Here is a 14204-nt window from a genome sequence, read left to right as displayed (position 1 = left end):
TCAGTCAGAAACTCCAAGCAAGGAAAAAAGGGGGAGGGATCATGAAAAGGCCCCACACTGGAACACCAGAGCACCCATGAACCCACCAGTCAATCACCAGAAAGGAAGGAATGGATGCAAACCCATCAAACAAGCATCCCGCTAGGGAGGAGTGAAAGAGGGCACTCGCAGAGACAAAGCACCCAGAGGCAGGCGAGTGCAGAAGACCAAGCTAAGTGCCCTCGCAGAACGGGGAGGAAGGGCGGGTCATGAAGGAATCTGCGGCTAGAATCATCTCTACCAGATACATCGTTACCGAAGGTAAGTAACTTGTACATCTGATAGAGACTACTAGCCGCAGATTGCTTAACGTAGTATAGATTACCAAGCTATACCCACGGGGAAGGAGGGTCTGCGAGAGGACCCCACCAGCCTGGACATAACAGAGGGTCCCACAGGGGACGAGTCCGACTGACAGGGCGAGTAGCCCTGTCCCCCCAGGCAAGGGGAACCCCGACAGTCAGAACACCACCGATCCCAAGGGAGATGCGGAAAGAAGAAAAGAAGAGGAAGCCCGTTCACACTCCACAGAGGAAACGGGGGCAAGGCAAGAGGAGGCCGAAGCACCCCACGCCCACATCAGGCAACAAAACCTCCATCCAAGGCCAAGGCAAGGAAGCAGAAGAAGATCAACCTAGAGACACCAAGGAGACGAGGCAGAAAAAAGGCAATCATGCCGCGCCGGATCACCCATGCGCAAAATTCCCACAGCCGTGGAGACAGCGAGAGCGAAGGCCGCGCCGCCTCTGTAGGGCCCCGCAGTGGGGAAAGCAGCTCCTCTGTTGGTGACGGCTGCAAGCTAAGGCGGCTATCCCCTAAGCCAATCGGAGTGGGGAAGGGCCAGGTCCAGAAAGGAGAAAGCGGCGCAGAGGAGTGGGATACCTGTAGTTCCTCTGGCGAAAACCGCTGCGACAGCGAGGAGCGGTCCTTTGATGACGTCGGGGGAAAAAGCCACAATGTGGCAGCCCGTCTCCAGCGAGGACGACACAAGCAGGCGCCCAACCTCCGGGGAAGAGGGGATGTCCGAAGACGAGTCCACGACCTGACGCCTGTCCGGTGCAGTACAATCCGCAACCTGGAGCAGGGCGTTGTCATCGTACAGCGCCACAGGAGAAGCCGAACAGGCCTCTGTCACAACACACAGCGCATGAGACCGGGGCTGAGCTGGAACTGAGGCGGCTGGTACAGACTTGACCTCAGACGAGGAAGCTGCCTGCGTGGAGGGATGGGTGGCACCCGGGGAGTGACAAAGAGCTGCCCGCCAGCCTCAACCCATGATGGTATGAGGAGGGTCCACCGACCCCTGTGGCGCCGCCAGGGCCAGCAGCTGCCGGCGCCGTAGCGGCATCACCTCGGCCTCAGACAGAATCGCCTTCTCAAAGGGCCGAGAGGGGCTTGGGGATGCGACCCAAGCCAGGGTGACCTCCCGTGACACCACAGGGAATCCCGCAAGAGTTTGCGGCGAAGCCGGGACGCCGTGGTCTGAAAGGGGACCCCCCGAAGGGCCGCACCCCAATGGCACCACATCCTCCAAGCCTGGATCCGAACCAATTGGCGCCGTGGCAGTAGCCGCTGGCGACGCTGCGGAGGACCCACACAGCGCAAGGGATCCGCCGACGTCCCAGGAGGGGAAGGAGGAGAAGCCAGCGAGGCCTGCAAAGCCGCCGCATATGTCTCCATCTGAGCTCTCAATACCCTCTCACTGGGAAACGGTGGATAGGGGGACGATACGCTGGGCCGCATCACCCACGGAGAGCCCACGCCCCCAACAGGCCGGAAACCAGCCCTCAGTGACAAACTGCGACACTTACCGACAGGGGAGCGATGCTCTTGCGACACAGGAGAGAGAGGAGGACGACGACGATGACGGCAGCTTCAAAAACCTTCCGCTGAAGCTGACTGAGGTGATAAAGCTGACCTGGACATGCAAGCCGAGAGAAGTTTTATCCGGTGCTCCAGTCGAGACTTCGGCTTAAATCATTGGAACGCCCCGCAATCAGTGGAGCCGTGATCTTCTCCCAAGCACCACATGCAAATGAGGTGAGGGTCCGTCGACGACATCAGGAGTCCACAAGATGAACACGTCTTAAAGTCCGAAGGCATCCGCACACAGCTCCAACAAACACCCGCAATAGCAAAGGAAAAGGCCTAAACAGGCCCGGAGCACAAAACGGATCAGCGTTGCACGCGGAAAAGGAAAAAACTGATGTTGGCGCGCCTGGGTGGCGCTTATGTTGACCTCGCTGACGTCACGCCCGCGGACGTCAGGGCAGAGTCACACGGTACCGCCCCCCGGCACGCAGAGATGCTGGGGCAAATAAAAATTTTCCGCATCCAGTCTCACGCCTGGGGATAATTCTACGTTAAGGAATCTGCGGCTAGTGGTCTCTATCAGATAGGAGGTGCAGTGTGGCTCTGCACTGGTCTTGTTTTGCCCCGGAAGTGACAGAATTGAGCCACATATAAACACTATCCCAGTGTGTCGATGTCAGTTTATTTTTTGGACTCTTTCTGCCGAGCACGAGTAACTGGGATGTACCAGCATGGAGATCTCCAATTTGGGATCTATTTAGATGGTAAAAAGAGACCACTCTATAGAACAGAGAGATTGGAGGTCAGTAAGAAATCTGCAGTTAGCATCTACCAGAAAGTGCTACCGTAAGTAAGTTGTTCTTCCGATGTATAGTTCTAACCACAGGTTACCCACATTTAGAATAGATACTAAAGCTGTCCTACCATACTGGAGGGCCTTCTATGTGGGATCAGATAAAAAAATCCTGCAGGACCTAACAGGCAAACTGTAAGGGGCCAGCTGTTAATATCAGCTCCTTGTCTGGCCAGAGATTGTCATATGCATTCCCTTCAAGTCAGTGCACGGGTGCTTGTTGCATCATCTGGCACTCAAAACTGTTTCCCTCCCTGATCACTTCGGCTTACTGCATGAGTGAGCTCCAGGCTCTAAAGATTCAGCCAACTTTTTCCCAGAAAAACTGTTGTTGAGGACCAGGACTTTGTTCAGGTGGATACATGGCTGCTTTATGATGTACTATGTACTGTCCAAGAATTAGGTTCCAGAGGGACTGAGGGCTTATTCCACTATGGCCAAGGCTGTTACCACTGTGTTGGCATGTGGAGTGCCTGTTCAGAACTTCTGTCAGGCTACAATTTGAGCAGCAATGCACACGTTCACAAAACACTACTCCTTTGTCAGGGTCGACAGTAGGTACATTTCACCAGTTCGGTCTGCTTGGCTGAAAGGACAGTGAGATAACCTTTAATAGAGATCACTTGAAGACCTTGCTGGGCCAAAGACAAAAACAAACAATAACATTCAACAGATTGTCACCAAAGGGTACTGTATTGCAGTCTCCACACCAGACCCAAGCCCAAGGAAAATGGGACGCCTGGACGCGAGGATGACAACACAGGTGGGAGATCGAAAGCAGTCTACTGCCGCCACTCAATCTCCACACATGAAGATGTAAATTGCACAGGTTTGGGTGCAGAACCCTGCTCAGCTGCTGCCACAGAGGATCATCCTGCTGCGGAAGCCTGATTCGCAGATGTGCTCATACCCAGAATTTCCAGCTACTTGCCTTGCCCAATCTGAACTTACTAGGATGACCTGCCTCCGTCAGAAGCAGAAGCGAAAGGTAATTCGTTTTTTTGCTCCATTCAAGCCTGAAAGAGTCTCCATGAGAGAACATTCTTTGGAACTCCACTGTGTGTTCTCATCATTGGCAAAAAGATCCAGCCAGGGTTCTCCCCACTCTTGGAATATGCCCTGTGTCACTTCAGGGTGCAAATGTCATTCGTGATCTGCCATGCACCACCAGCTGAGTCCGTCCGTCCGTCCTGCAGTTTTATGATCTTGTCAGTTGGTTCATGGTAAGGGTGATGCCCTGACGGTTCAGCCAGATCCAGAGGTGCAGCAGCCTTTGGCACAGGTTCAGGGCCCCACTCCGTCGTGCATGTTGCAATACAACATGGCATGGTGTGGTCCGAGAGTACCTGCACTAGCCTTTCCTGGATAGCCAGTAGGAAGGCTTTCAACACCACTTGAATGGCCCACAGCAGTAACAGATTGGTGCGGAGCTGGGCATTCATCACAGACAAAAGCCCTCTGATCGACACGTTTCCCAGATGACTTCTCCAACCCAGCAGAGACGCATCCATAACCATCATCAGCTCTGGGTGCAGAAGGAAGAAGGGTTGGCTGCTAGTCAGCTTGCAGTCGAGCCATCACCACTGCAGATCTTGTGTAGTTCTCTCTGAAACCTGGATGGCATCTGACAGATATCTGTGGTGCTGGGACCACAGAGACTGCATATCCCACTGCAGAGTCTGTATATGTACCTGGTGAAATGGACAAGCAGGATGCATGTGGTCAACATGCCAGATAGCCATAGAACCTCTCTCACTGAGATCCAGGAGAAAAGTCCATATATCTGGATCATAGACCAAATATCAAGGACTCGCTGCAATGAAGGAAAGGCTCTGAACTACACTGTGTAAAGGACAGCTTGTAAAAACCTCTGTGAAAGAGTAAGTTGTGACTTCGATTGTAGCAGGCCCGCCGTGAATAGGCAGTCATCGAGAAAGGTGAAAACTGGTAACCCCAACAGTCTAAGATTGGCGACAACTGCTACCATCACTTTCGTAAACTCGAAAGGAGCCGGAAAGACCCAAGGAGAGCACAGCAAACTAATACTGCTTCTAGCCAACCTTGAACCTCAAGTAACATCAGTGGAACTGCAGGTCAGTATGTGTTCAGCTGATCCAAGTCGACCATCCAAGTGCCCAGATCCAGAGCAGAAAGAACCTGGGCCAGTGTGACCATTTTTAATTGTTCCTTCCACAGTAAGGCATTCAGATAGTGAAGGTCAGAAAAAAGGCTGGCATCCTTTTTCAGCACAATGAGATAGCGGGAGTACCCATTCATTGTTATTACGAGGCTGACACTGTCTCGACCGTCCCTTTGGACAGTAGCATTCACTTCTCTTGCAGCAATATGGATAGGTCATCCTCCGAAAACCGCTCTGATGTGGGAGGAAGCAGAAAGAAATGGAAGGACACAGCCCTTCTTGACGATCTGTAGGGCCAATATTTTAGATGTGATGGACTACCACACCAGCAGAAAATGTCTGATACTGCTTTCCACAGCATGGTTGTGCACTGCTAAGGGCAAAATGAAGCTGCTTGTGGTGATGCTGCATGGGCGGGGGACAGACGAACGGTGTCCCTGGTGACCCGCGTAATGTCTGCCTGATGATTTGCGCAGGACTGAGCGGCCTGTGGTAACAGGAACGGAGCAACTTGCGGATCATTGGGGACCGAAGGAGTCCCGGAGAAAGCTGGAAAAGTGCCAAAAATAAGAAGTCAATAGACTTGAAACTCAGGAAGCATTGTGATCCATGGAGCAACTGACTCCTCATTCTGAAATCATGAGCAAGATTGAGTGGCACCTTGACGCTGTGGAAAGGGGTTGAGTTTCACTTCAACTTCTTATGCTTCTTGCTCGACCTACTGGAGGACTTCACCATGTAAATGAGGTGTCATAGGAACGGGTAAGCAACCCTGAACTGGAGCAGGACTTGTGTAGATCTGTCACTTCTTTTGATGTTCGGTGATGTACAGTTTGGCTATACTGTCCCAGATTGCTTTTGGGCGCATGAGGGTACACCAAAGATACAGCTTGTCCGAGTGTTACCGAAATTTGTTTTTGACAGCCATGGCACGGTTTGAATTCTGTAGTTTTTAGTGGGAACATCATTCTCTTGCACACTGGAATCATCAACTGAGGAAAAGGGAGCAGAGCTCCAGATACACATTTGAAGAAGCAGAGAAAGGCCATGAATTGGCACAGATGGTGTTTATAGGCATCTCCGCTCAGTCGTTTTTGGAGCGAAACAAGACCAACGTCAAACCGGATGGTGCCACCTAGCAGCACGTGGCAACACTGCTGTTAAAAAACCTTCCAGATCAAGTCTGGCACCTGGGGAATATTCTAAAGGGGAGGAATCTCTGGTTAGAAGGATCCATCAGAACCACAGTGTTCCCATGGATCTCAAAATTCCAAAGGAGCTGGTAATAGCCCTTACTAATCCCACTGGGATTAAGAGGTCATTCATAATGAGGGCCTTTCTACTAAGGAAACAAAAGTATAAGTGTTCCCAGTAAAGAACAACGTATAGGTCTTGAATATCAGCACATAAGAATGATGAACACAACAACATTATCACAAATGTTTGGTAATTTATAATGACATGCATCCTTCAAATCTAATCCTATTTTTCCAGACTTCTACAGCAGATATGTAAAAACATTTTCACGATATATAGTGTTGTGGTGACAATCCCAAAATACCAAAAGATATTTTATATAGATACTAACCTCCAGCCTCTTCTCGAAGGATTCAATTCTTTCTTTCTTGCTGGCTAAGTTGGCTCTTGTATAGCGGTTCTGTCCAGGAAGGTACAACACTTGACTGTAACACTCCTCCCACACCTGATTGTAGGCATCAATTGAAAGGTCGCCGTGCCCCATTCCCTGTTTGACCACATCCATCTCCTGTGCCAGCAGCTCTTCTGCCTATCATCAGTTTTTAAAGATGAGGAAATTCAAATAAACTTCATTAAAGAAAATGACAGTGCAATATATTCCCAGTAAAAAGGTTTTAGGTCAGACTTTACTACAGTTCTAGCAATGTGTAAAACAGTGTATTGAATCAATAAAAAGGGATTATGTTACTTACCCTATAAACATCTGTTCGTTTGATGTAGTGTTGTAGGTGTGAATGCTGTGCATACTCCTGCCATCTAGGAATGGGCTGGAAAGTTTGCAAGTTGTTTTCCGTCGAAGTCTTTCGATTCACGTGGTGTAGTGACTTCAGGCATCTACTCCATGTTATTATGAAGGTAATACATAGAAGTCATGTTGTCCGTCCTGGCCAAGACTACTTTGCCTCAAATAAGCAGTAGGAAGACTTTGAGGGCGAGGGTCACCACTAAAAGCTCTTGGTAACTGATGCGGTGGCTTTGCTGATTTGGGGTCCTCACACCCTGTACTGTGTTGTGATCGAAATGAGTTTGTGGTAATTGAGACTTGCAGAAGTGGGTCTAAAAAAGGCCTGTCGTGCAAGAAAATGTTGCTGTTCCACCACTGTAGAGAGCGATGGGTGCTAGCTGTTACCCAGACTAGATCTCCCATCTGACATTCAGATTGTGACCATTTTGTTGAGAGGCACTGTTGCAGCAGATGGATGTGTAGCCAGGTGGGGTATGATGGCAATACAGGAAGTGATCATGCCCTACATGCGCATTATGGCCCTTACTGCGAGGTGGCATTGGGACTAAAAAAAGGTACAGGCTGGCCAAAAGCGGTGTCCTTTTGAGGGCTTGGGTAGGCCTTGCCAGTGTCTGAATTTATAACCAATCAGAGAAAAGGTTGAATCTGGTGGGATTGGAGATGAGACTTCAACACATTTATTGTAAACCCTAGACTGCAGAGAGTGAAATGGTCACCTGAGTGTGCTGCGGGCCCTGTTGGCAACTTGCACTCTAGATTACCCAACTGTCGAGACAGAGGATGAAATGTATGAACCACTAACCCCTCCCTCACAATCACCCCAAACCTCCACCATGTGCATTGTGCTGCCTTCCCATATGATGAATGAGGTGACTGATCTGCAGGGTGGGGATGAGGGGAGGTGTGTGGAGGGGGTGGGAAAAGAGGAGGAGGTGAAATACGAGGTGGAGGACGAAATGGTGGAGATGCATGATGGAGAGGCCTAGTGCCTCTGTCCTTGTGCTTCTTGACCTTAGGAAGTAGGGGAAGCTAAACATTTTCTTCACAAAAGTGAGCTTCCTCTTCCATGGCATAGTCTCTGTCAGCTTCAATGGAGGCTTTGTAATGATCTTGACTGTTTGAGGGTGTATGAACAGGCATTTCTGCAGAGCATCCAATTCGTCCTGCAGGCCCAGGAGGATGGGTTGCTATTAGTCCTCTGAGCCCATCGCCCAGGGTGTTTTAGGGGCAAATGGGCTATTGCGGAGATAACGGCAGTTTGGATGTCTAGAGCAGTTTTGGTGCCAATGCAGGTTTTGCCGACGAGGCAGGTTTCGGTGCTGGCACTGAATATCTGTGCAGAATCTTCGGGCTCAAAGGACAGATTGGGTTCAGTGCCTGAAGGAAGGAGCATTGTAGGCTCCAAAGTCTTGGGTCTGTGCAGACCATGGCCTTAAGGCAGTGGTGGCTCAATCTGTTTTTGAAGTACTGGGCCAGTGCCCGGCCCTCCCTGTGGGTGAAGCTCTGCCTTGCGCTGTGCTGGTGGACCAGTGTGAGCTGTGTTTCAGAGACCATGGGTCTCACTATTGGTACCTTCATATGTCTGCAAGGTATCTGTGTCCTGCTCCTTGGACCCAGAGGAAAGGACCACCTCCAAACTCAGAGATGACTGTGGAGAAGTGTGGCTCAATGGTTAGAGCGGCAGACCCTGATGCAGAGGTCTGGCCCGGGACCAGGGTTCAATTCCCGCCTCAGCGGGTCTTGGGCTCAATTTCGTCGGACCTGATAATTCTCGACTCGGTGCCTATTCTAATCATGGGTCCCACTCTGCAACTCTGGGCAATAGCTTGCTTAATCTCCACAACGGCCCCAACAGCGCTGGGATGCCTGGCTTCACCCTGGGGGTGCCCAGGAGTGGACATTTCACAGGGAAAAGCCAGGAAGGGTTCCACAGCGGTGTGAGTACAGCGCCAGGACACCCCTTTGCTGGGGCAGCAGTGCGCTTTACAAGTACAGTCATTTCATTTCATGAGTTGTGCTATTGAAGGTCCGGTTTCTTCCTCCTCTGCCTTAACGCTATGCTCCATGAATATATCAGCCATCTTCCAACACCTGCCTCTCCATTCTCTGATGGGCTCACCGCCACTAAAGTTGGTTCTGAAGCATCTATTTTGACTGTAAGGTGAGACAGGCCGAGCATGTGGTATCGTGGTGGTCAGGGGAGAGACAGAGATTGCAGGCCCGATAATGTTCAACCAACAGAAATTTGGAGTGGCACTGGGGACCGTATTGTAAGGGCATCCTTTCCATTCACTTGTTGATCTTGCCAACGAAACTTTCAAGGCATGGGTAGAAGCCCAAAAGAGGGCCACGGAGGTGAGGCATCAAAGAGTGTTGACGTTTGCTAAACAATGGGTTGCTGAAAAATAGAACAATCATTGTATGCAATGTATTCCAGTGCTACGAGGTATCCAAACGCAATGGCAGAAAAAAATTATCTCACATGGAGTTCATGCTCAAGCGCATAGCTAAATAAGGGAGAAGTCACTATACCTTGGGACTCAAAAGACTTCTTCAAAGAAAAACAACTTGCAAACATTTAAGTCCAAAACTAGATTGCAGGAATATGCAGAGCATGTGTATATAAAACAACACAGACTATGCCATTTTTGTTTTACCTTTGGTTAGCTGATTTTTAATGTATGCCTGTATTTGCCTCATTAGTCTGTCAAGTACTCAGCCCAATATTCAAGTCCATTCTACTCGGGCTAAATAAACCCTGTTTTTCAGGTTTATAAATTATTTTCTTCTGTAAATTTGGTACACTTATTTCTAACCCCTAGAACCCACATTTGATGCTACCCACAAACTAGCACTGATCGATAAACTGTAGGTCCATCTGCATGTGGTACTGAAAACAGAGGGCATCAGGTCTACCCCAGTGAAGATTAAATACACCACATAGATAAGCCCAAGCATTGCACAACTTTTATTGCATACAATTCATGCAGGAGGTGCTTATGCACGTTAGAACTCGATGTGTGTGTCAACCTCTCTGGATTTCCATTCCTCGAGCCCCCTGCACTTTATATCTCAAAAAAACCAACTCCTATATCCCACCTCAATAGACTTGCTAGGTGTGACACCTTACTGATCCTCCTAGTGAGAGGCTGAGCCTCAATAATGGTGGCTGAGCAGTTAGTCAGGGCTCAAAGATTTTTTAACTGCCTCATCTCATGTGGAGACTGAGCAAGCATTGTTGATGGGCAACAAGTAAGTGATGGACACTCATCAACTTGTGATAACATAAGGTGTGCTAAGAACGGCAGCTCTAACAGTGTAATATTTCATACCGGAAATTCTTATTTAAAGGCTCTCATTATTTGTGGCCCTCTAATTTAGACTGGGCTGAAAATAGAAGGTACTAGCCTCACTGGAAGTAATATATCTGGAGTGACTCCACAGATCTGGTGCATTTTACCCGAAAACTTTGGCTACCGAAAGTCAAAATCTTCGAGTGAAACCCTGGAAAAAAAAAATGCAGAGTTACCACAGGATTCTGGTGTAGTATTTTTGAGTGCCCCGAAAGCTCCTCATTTCTGAGAACACCCTCAATGTATACTTCATATTACCCAGTAACTCCCATCTGTACATCTGTAGAGTTGCTGATAGCCCACACAACAGTAATTCCAATGGAGAGGGGCAACACTGGGAAGGACATTGGGACATTTGTTGTGGAACGGATTTTGGCATTATGGCATGCAAGTTCTGATTTGAAACAAGCAAACAAAAGTAAGGACACGTTCTACGTTTGGAACTTAACCTATTTGGTTATGATGTACATTCTTGTGTGATGCTATGAAAAACAGCAAAAATAATCTAGATGCTCATGGCAGCATCACAAGTGATTTCAGCAAACAAAAAGAACTCGCAAGAGGTCTCAAATGAATCGGAGGTCCAGCTAGCATGAGGGTAAGACTTGCAAGAGTAGTCTTAACCAATGTAACATGAACTAGTCTAGCATACTTCCATTGTGGCTCAATTTGAATGGTATTTGAGAGCAGTTTTCATTTACCACTCAAAGGTTTTGCATGAGCATCTACTCCTCAAAGTGAATAATGGACTCTATTGGAGTAATCTGTGAAAGACTTTACTGGTCAAGTAGGCGGATATGAGCTTGGCATTAATTGGTATTGTTAATCTTCAAAAGTTGCAAATGTAACTAACCCATGCTAAGAAAAACATTGCTCTGTAACAATCGTTTTCAGCTTCTAGAGCTATAGATTCACATGCTCAGCACACTCTTACCTTCTAGTGCTGGGTATGGGCATTTCAAATAATTTTTCTTCAAAGTAAAGGTTTTGGTTTCTAAGTAATTCGTTACCTCTTCCAGAAACCCACAATGCCACGGACTCAACCCGAGATTGGGGTTTCCCCACATGGTGATAGTAAGTAAATTTAGTGATGCAAGAGGACAGTCTATGTAGAGGGGAGAAGGGTGAATGAATAACTATTTTAACATATTTAGTGTTCCATGCATCACATTAGGAACTAGCACCGGAGGCGATGGGTGGGAGAATTTGAATCTATAGAACTACAAGATGCAACTGACTGTTACATTTTCCATGTGTAGCATGTGCTGCTTTAGATGACATGCTCTGCATAGATTGAAAAGCAGTGTGCTGTGCAGTAGGAGACATGTGGAACAACGTTTTTAGAACAGTTTGCCTGACTTATGCTTCATGTCAGGCACAAGTGTGGACACAATAATACATCTTAAAGTGTGAATGGAAGAACAAGTTGCTGCATTACTTATGTCTGAAAGCGGGTTATTGCCAAAGAAAGCCATAGCTGTTTCCCTCTTTGCAAGTGAAATGTGGTCTACCCACCATATGAAGTGTATGTTTTTGCTTTATCATGACAACTCTATATACGCTTAACTACCCATCGCACAAAGCTGGACTTGGACAGAAGGTTCCCTGAGAGAGGCTTACCAAGAGCTACAAAGAGTCGCTTAGTCTTCCTAAAAATCTTTAGTTCGGTTAATTTAATATGCGAGTGCTCGTGATGTCTGAAATACGCTTGATGTCTAATAAAGATCTTGTCGCACTTTCTGATATTGGGGATAAAGGTTTGGCAAGTGAATAGTTTAACGGAGATGAAATAGAGGGGCAACGTAGGCAGAAAGCAGGGTTTTTCTATACACTTAAATAAAAGGTTCTCCACAGCAACAGATTGAAGTTCATTGAATCTACAAAGGGAGGTCACTGCAATGAGGAAGGATACTGAAATGGATATGAATGTAAAGGCTTCAATGCGAGCCCAGGAAGCAGATAAGAACAATGTTAAAGTCCCACTATGACACTAATTGTACTCTCTGGGGGGGTTACTTGTTAGCGGCGACCACCAGTATCTGTTGCAGTAGTTTGAAATAGTGTTTTGAGTACAGCCTGGCCCACACTAGCTTGTTGTTTTGCTTGCACAGCTACACAGTAGTGCTTTGTGAATGTGTGCGGTGCAGACCATGTAGCTGCTTTGCAGATATCATCTAAGGCAATATTTCCTAAAAATGCCATAGATGCCCCTAATTTATGGGTGGAATGAGCCCTAGGGGGAATGGATAGAGTGCGTTTTGCTTTTTGGTAACACATTTGAATACGATCCACCTTGCAATCCCAGTTTTTGAAATGGGATTACCTTTATGTGGAGGAGAAAAGGACACAAACAATTGTTTTGTCTTACGAAATGGCTTTGTCTTATCAATATAGTAGAGAAGAGCTCTTTTGACATCCAACGTATGGAGAGTTCTTTCAGCAACTGTCTGGGATTGAGAAAAGAATACTGGCAACTCAACAGACTGAGATGGAACAGTGAAATGACTTTGGAAGGAATTTGGGGGTTTGTTTTTAGAACCATTTTGTTGTGATGGTTCTTGAATTGTTAATGCCTGGATCTCACTTACTCTTCTGAGTGAGGTAATAGCAATTAAAAAGGCATCTTTCCATGAAAGGAAGTGTGATTCACACTTATGCAAGAGTTCAAATGGAGGACCCATAGGTCTAGTGAGAACAATGTTTAGATTCCATACTGGGAAGGGTGGTACCCTGGGAGGAATTATTCTTTTGAGTCCTTCCATGAATGCTTTGATGGCAGGTACTCTGAATAACGACAGGTGTTGTCTGTTTTGAAGGTAAGCTGCTATGGCACCAAGATGTAACCTGACTGAGGAATATGCTAAACTACATCTTTGTAGATGGAGCAGGTAACATATGAAGTTTTGTATGGAAACATCTAGTGGGTTGTTATTTGTGCAATGCACAACAAACCTTTTCCACTTGGCTGCATAGCATGCCCTAGTGGTGGGACGCCTAGCCTCTTTTAGAACATTCATGCAATCAGGAGGAAGATTGAGCTATCCAAATTCTAAGACCTCAGGAGCCAAATAGCTAGGTTTGAGCTGTATGGGGTCAGGATGCATGATCTCTCCATGGTTCTGTGTTAGTAGATGTGGAGAGAGTTTCAACTTTTGATGTGGTACTACAGAGAGCTCCAGTAGGTGGTGTACCACGGTTGTTTTGCCCACGTAGGTGCAATGAAAATTAATGTGAGGGAGTGTTGTAGCTTGCGCACCACTAACGGAATGAGTGGGCGAGGCGGAAAAGCGTACGCAAATCTGTTTGACCAAGTCATCCATAACGCAATGCCTCTGGACAAAGGGTGTGGATACCTGGCGGCGAAGCTTGGGCATTTGGAGTTTAGGTGTGTGGCGAACAGATCTATCTCTGCTTGGCCCCATTTGTGAAAGAAAGGTTGAAGAACTTGAGGATGAAGTTCCCACTCGTGTATCTGTTGTCTTTGACAACTTACCAGATCCGCAACTTGATTGTGAACTCCTGGTAGATGTTCTGCTAAAAGAAAGATTATTTGAGGAAGGGCCCACCTCCATATGCTCCGCGCCAGCCGGGAGAGCTGTAAGGAGTGTGTTCCTCCCTGTTTTTGGATGTAGTATATGGCTGTCATATTGTCGGTGCCGACTAATACAGCCTTGCCTGATAGGGTAATGTTGAAATGACTTTAGAGCTAGAAAAATAGCTAGCAACTACAGATGGTTTATGTGGAGTAGCTTTTGTTGTGGTGTCCATGTGCCCTGTACTGTGTGCTCTGCTAAAGAGGCTCCCCATCCTGTAAGGGCTTCGTCTGTGGTTAGCACTACCTGTGGAACTGGCTCTATGAACAGCTGGCCTTTGGAATGGTTTTTGGTGTTCCACCACTGCAGAGAGCGATGTGTCCGGTCGTCCACCACCACCAGATATGGTAATCGTTGTTGAGCCTGGTTCCACTGATTTGCTAAGCACTCTTGCAGGGGGCGCATTTGGAGT

General features: G+C 47.6%; 1 protein-coding gene across 1 annotated transcript in view; it reads right to left on the bottom strand.

Annotated features, from left to right (window-relative positions):
* Positions 1-14204, bottom strand: part of CDC5L (cell division cycle 5 like) — a 253054-nt gene that overhangs the window by 36506 nt on the left and 202344 nt on the right. Inside the window, exon 14 of the mRNA XM_078647614.1 lies at positions 6433-6630. Coding sequence (XP_078503740.1) covers positions 6433-6630 — 198 coding nt within the window. The remainder of the gene's footprint in view (positions 1-6432; positions 6631-14204) is intronic.

The sequence above is a fragment of the Lissotriton helveticus genome, chromosome 6 (assembly GCF_964261635.1).
Source record: "Lissotriton helveticus chromosome 6, aLisHel1.1, whole genome shotgun sequence".
Taxonomy (NCBI): domain Eukaryota; kingdom Metazoa; phylum Chordata; class Amphibia; order Caudata; family Salamandridae; genus Lissotriton; species Lissotriton helveticus.
The sequence above is the reverse complement of the archived record's forward strand: the minus strand, read 5'-3'. Positions and strand labels throughout refer to the sequence as shown.